Below are 6,000 nucleotides of genomic sequence, written 5' to 3'. Positions count from 1 at the left end.
TGTTCTCCATCTCTCATGTAAATGAATGGTCATCTGTTCCCATCTCAGATGCAAATGAGACCTAGGTCACTTGTTGCACTTTTGTCACCCTTATCTGGAGGGTTTTAGGTGCGTCTCTCACTGCATCTTAATTAGCTTCTGTTTGGTGGGGGGCGATTCTTTGTGAGTCAGACAGTCTGTGTCTTGTGTCAGGGTTCCCCAAGAACATGGAGCTGACAGGTAACACCTTGTTTTCTCTTTTTACAGGTTATTTCCAGGATTTGTTGAACAAGTCAGAGAAGGCCCTCTATGACACATTCCCTAGTATGTATGGGGAGCTATACACGCAGAACATGAAGCTCTTCAAAGACTTATTCAGTGAGCTGCGACGCTATTACCGAGGCTCCAATATCAACCTTGAAGAAGCCCTCAATGAGTTTTGGACACGCCTGCTGGAGCGGCTCTTCAAGCAGCTGAACCCCCAATACCATATCACTGATGAGTACCTGGACTGCATGGTGAAACACTCTGAGCAGCACAAGCCCTTTGGCGAAGTCCCGAGAGACCTGAAGCTGAAGGCAACGAAAGCCTTCATTGCAGTGCGCTCCTACGTGCAGGGGCTTAGCGTGGGCAGCGATGTCATCAAAAAGGTGTCTCAGGTAGGTCATGAAGCAGATCCCACCACCACCGTTGCTAGGTGTGCAGTCTTACACCCCTCTACTCCTCACACATCTCAAAAACCCTATTTGCTACTGATTGATACTGGGTGGTTGTTATCTGTATTTCCCTTCCTTAATTCTTCCTTATGAATCTGGCAGGCTTGTTGATACTGAACATCTTCCAGCTGCATAAACAATTTCCTAAGGATCACCTACCACTGGAAGGAAATAACAAACAGGGCTGTTATAGACACTGACAGAAGAGGGGAAGGGCAGCACAGCTACCCACAAATTATAATTTACATCAGTTTAACCTCTGTGGCAGGGTGCCATGGAGACTTTAGTCACCCACACTGTATAGTCATTCTGTTGCTTGCATATATTCCTAACATTTCCCTGGCAAGTAAAGTGTCATACCTTTAAATCACATTTTGTTATTTTCCCCCTGGATGGTGATATGATTTAAGGCACGTAAAACTGGCTTGCAAAGTATGCTGGGAACGCATGCCAGAGGTGTATTTCAGTGGTGGGTGAAGAGATTCTTGTGTGTTTATACAGCAGTGTATCTTTATACAAAGTATGCATACTGCGAGAGAGGCAGTTTGTAAAGTGCATTGGGATCCTTGGGGATTAAAGGTGCTATATAAATGTAAATTAATGCTGTTGAAAGTGAGGTCTTAGTCGGAAAAAATTGTATACATCCTTTAGTACAAAAGGAACCTTTCAGAGCAGAAGGAAGACTATTGCCCACAGACAAGGTATTCAGGTTTTTACAGAGGCGGTGTGATGTAGTCATTCCTGGGTCTGCAGCTGAAAACAATGGCTAGCAAGGGGAAAATCTATTCTATAAAATGGCATGCTTCATGAAGAAATGGCAAACAGCACGTATACGAGTCGGAGTGTGATTAAACAGTGAATGTAACAAATGTAATACCAATTAATTTCCTTGCCAAAAAACACTTTGTAAAGGACAGTATTAATTTTGATGTGAGTCCAGCGTTGGATCTCAAAAGGAAACCTTAATATGTTAACAGTAGCAGATGCTTTCAGTTATCAATATGGTTCTATAAAACTGTTCAGCCACATAAAGGGCTTTGTACATCTCATTAACGTCACACTGCCATGTGAGACGGCTGAGGAGAGGCATATAATTTAAGCAAAATCAAATATTTTGCATAAATTCTCTGAATTGTTGGGCTCTCCAGCTTTTTATGTGCATGATTCTACCTTTAGCCCATATCAGGTAGAGTCTAAAAGAATAAATGAATGGATAACAAATTGTCATCTCTTTCCTTTTCCTCATCCTTAGAACTTTCCCTTTGTGCATAGGGTAGTCATACTCATAGCTTTTCATTTACTGGTTTGTTTTCAGCACCAGTAACTTTTGAAATCCAATACCGTTTTGTGCTGTTGATGAATATCTTTTTCACCCACTGTCATCTGCAGCTTTTTAAGTGAGTGTTTTATTTGGTACTATATTTATGTGATTCTCTTAATCACTTTGGCATCCACTCATTAAATAAAGCATATGTAAACTATGTGCAAAATGATCAACTTGCTGGGTCTAGAAGAAGACTAAAACTCCTTTTTTATTATTATCTATTTCCTGATAGATTTAAATCCTTTATTCCCAGATGATCTGCCCTCAGTGAAATTTGGGAGAACCACTTGTGTTTATAAACAGTAGCCACATAAAACTGTAAAAGTTTTCCAGTTTGCTAAAAGTTCAGCAAACCTAATTCAAGTATTAAGCTTTTACAACAAAAATCTGAAACTGGGTAATTTTAATCTGTTTCTTTAGAAATGTTCTCCCTAGTTCTAGTAACTTCACTAAAAGAAGACTAGTGAGAAGTAAGTTTCACTTTATAAAGGTCTTGGCTTTCAACAGGTATAAAATACAAGGCCCAATTTTCTACCAAGTTTGAGATGAAAGCTTCTTTAAGCTGAAATTTTACTGTTTGCCCCCAGCCAGTTGTGAATGTTGTGTTTAGAAAGTCTGAAGAAAGCCCATGGAAGCCAGTTTGATATGGACATCCATAAATAATAATCTGGTTTTGCACTTGTAAGAAATTGTCCTAACTTTTTTGAACTCACATAGTAGAAGCTGCTAGTCTCTCTTAAATTGGGCTTTTGGCATAGTGCTGGTCCTCCTTGATTTGCCCTAAGCATGGAAAAACTATTAGAAAGCCATTGCTATAAGCTACAGATAATTGTGTTGTAAGTGTGTGCAGTACATACTTGTTGGCACAGAGGGACATCTAATTAGGTGGCAGTAGCGCTATAAATGCTAATAGTGAGAGATCTATTTGTGTAGGTTCTTTGAGCTATCAGTCCTTTTTAAGTTTTTGATCCTGCAAGCTGCTTCTGAGTGCACCATGTCTCTTCTAAAACTCATTGTAAGATCTGGCCCTCCAACCCCTACCTCACCTGTTTTGTCTGCCTTTGGCCAGGGTATGTCATTTTGTAACAGTTTCACTGAGGACGAAGGATACAAGCTCTTCCCACAAAATGCAGCGCAAGAGATACTAGGCTTAGAAATGGGGAGGCTTAGAAATGGGGAGAGCCTTTTACAAGGCATAGAAATGGAGAGAGAGAGGCAGCCTGTCACTGACTACAAGACAGACAGGAATCTGATTTTTAATGACTGCTGCCTCTCCACTTGGCCCAAGTTTCTTTTCCTCTCACAGCTGCTGAAGCTTGTATCATCCCAATGTTTCTGCCAGTTTCTATGCCGTGTCTGCCCCAGCAGCCTTCATGCACAGCCACTCAAGCTGTGATCGAAAGGTGCATGTGCAGGTTCTGCTACAAGGCAAGTAGAGTAGAATCTGCCTGCTTGGAGCAGGGATCCACATCTGCCAATGGAGACAGAAGGTCTGGTGGGAGCAGGTTGGCTGTCAAGAAATGGCATAACCATTATTTATGTCACAGTCACTATCAATCAGCCCTGTCACCCTGACAGACTTTCAACATAACACTGGAATATGAAGCTTTCCATTCCCTGCTTCTTGGTTCAAACATGGCCCCTGATAGCAATGGAAAATATACCATCTGTTCAGTGGTTCATGTAAAATGGTCTTTGAGGTCTCAGTTGGCAAGAAGACTTGTATGCATGCAGTTTACACAGCTGACATCTTTGGTAGCCATCTCAGCAGAGTCTGAATGAATATGTGGACAATAGTGTAGAGAAGGTTGTACTTCTACTTCCTACCATATATGATCTGGGGATGGAAAATTTAATGCTGTTGGATTGTCAGTCAGGCACTTTTCACAAGCATTTCCTTATTTATTTTAAGATGGCTGTTAGTAAGATATAAAAGGTCCCACTTATCAACATTAATGTGTTGTAGGTATTTGAACTTGTGGATGACAGATGTTGTGGCAGGAGCTCTCGGTGTACTTATACCGTGTGTATGTGTGTCTGTTGGGTCTCTTACCTCAAATTGCCTGTGTTCATTTGTTATAAAATCCAAGTATGTCTCCTCCTGTGAGCCTCATTGTGTGCTTACAATAGTAGATTTGGTAGCAAGTAGCTAAGTAATCCTTCTGGGGAGCATTGCAGCAAAGGTCTCTAGCTTAAGATCCATTCTCTTTGTTGCATGCCAGGGCAAGGGAGAAGAAATATCTCACTTTTATCTCAGATTCTTTTCTTATATTATGAGATTGGCAACTGCCCAAAAATAGCATTTGCTGTGAATCAGAACGAGCTTCATCTGAACAGGTAAATGTCTAGTGTTGAGAGACTTGGAAGCTGCCAGTTGGTGCTCAGTCTGCTCACTTGGTCCTAGTGCATGTCGTGTTCCACTGTTGTTAATCTCTTAACAGGGATGAAGGGAGCATGGAGAGGGGAAACTTTGGAACTTTTTTTTTAAAAGACAGAAACAAGAAAAAGAGAATAATGTGGGGGAGAAGGAAGCAAAACTGGACAGATTAAACTGAAAGTTCTAACAGGGAAACAGCCACTTGAAACAGTGTAGCAATTAAAAGCAGAGAGCCAATGTGATGAACAGGTATATCCTCATTGCATTTTTTTATTTCTTAATCCTATTAAATGAGTTAGTATCAGGGAACTGTGGTCAAAGGCCAGAGCCGTTCAACTAGGCGTTGTGCAGATGGTACAGAAGGCACTCTTTGTCTCTGTGAAGCCATACTCCATGTATCAGACAGAATTCAGCAAATGGAAGAACGAGGATAAAGACAGTGGCTAGGGACAGACATTACATATAAACTTGTTTAAGTGATCAGAAACTGGTTTAAACCTGTAACAGAACATAAGTACCATGCACATAAAACAGTTTCAAAATGGCTGAAACTGCTTTAAGATAAACCAGGTTGAATGTAGCATCAGACTTAACCAATTTGGGTCCAACCAGTTTATGCAATGTCTGTCCCAGACCCCTTTCTGGTTTAACTTAAACCAGAGTCCCTCAGGATCTCAGATGCTTTGCAGCCCTGGGCGGGGCTCTCTGCTCCAGAGAGCTAGGCTAGCCCCTTCCCTCTGCTCCCTGGCTGGAGCTCCGGCAGAGTCTGCAGGTACAGTAACATCTGCTTGGTTTCCTCCTCCCCCACCCACACTACCTGCTGAAGCAGGTATCCTTCCCTTCCCCTCTCCCACAGCATGGACCATAGCCAGGATGTGGTATGCTACCTAATGCTGAGAGGTGTCTATATAAGGCAGACAGGACAGTGTCTACTTAGGGCTTTTGGAGCTAATCAACAGGTAGCTGGTAATGTCCCTCCATTTCTTTCTTAGAAAAATCTGTTTAAGAAGAGCTTGAACTAATGAGAAAAGCTTTTGGTTTGTTTGATGAAGTGCTAAATGCTATCAACTCCCTGTATAACTCCCTGCTGTGTAACTAAATGCTGTTATCAACTTCCTGCTGGCACCCTCACTGGTCAGGAACAGCTAGGGCAGGTGGGTAGGAGGAGAGGGAAAACCCTTCCCTAATCAGAGCATCCTGCTGGGGTCCAGTCACAGCCCCCTCAGCTCAGCACTCCAGAAGGGAAGGGAAGACTGCTCTAACACCTCCCAGCTTCTAGCCTGAGCCACTGCAGGCAATGTGCCTGCATTTCTCCAGTCCAGAAGGGATGTCTGTGTGATTACAAACCAGTTCAGCCTTGCCAGTTTAGACTAATCTGCAATGATTGAATCAATTTAGGCTCAGGCTTTTTGAATGTCTGTCCCTAGCCATTGTGTTCAGTTTCCACAATGGAGTTTATGTCAGGGATTTTCTCATGCTGTCAATGTGAAGGATAAAAACAGTCTTGTTCCTTTCCTGGCTCTTCATTACTTCTCTGCTCTGAATTCTAAGTTTCCCTGTAGCAGAGGGGATTGCTTTAAATCAAAGTGATTTAAAACAGCAAC

At 42.1% G+C, this 6,000-nt stretch overlaps 1 protein-coding gene across 1 annotated transcript in view; it reads left to right on the top strand.

The window, feature by feature from the left end:
• GPC1 (glypican 1) overlaps positions 1-6,000 on the top strand; it is a 348,272-nt gene that overhangs the window by 294,072 nt on the left and 48,200 nt on the right. The window contains exon 3 of the mRNA XM_019542945.1: positions 247-638. Within this exon, the coding sequence (XP_019398490.1) occupies positions 247-638 (392 nt within the window). The remainder of the gene's footprint in view (positions 1-246; positions 639-6,000) is intronic.

The sequence above is a fragment of the Crocodylus porosus genome, unplaced genomic scaffold (assembly GCF_001723895.1).
Source record: "Crocodylus porosus isolate Cpor-Errol unplaced genomic scaffold, CroPor_comp1, whole genome shotgun sequence".
In the NCBI taxonomy this organism is placed as follows: Eukaryota; Metazoa; Chordata; order Crocodylia; family Crocodylidae; genus Crocodylus; species Crocodylus porosus.
This window is presented reverse-complemented; position numbering and strand designations above follow the sequence as displayed.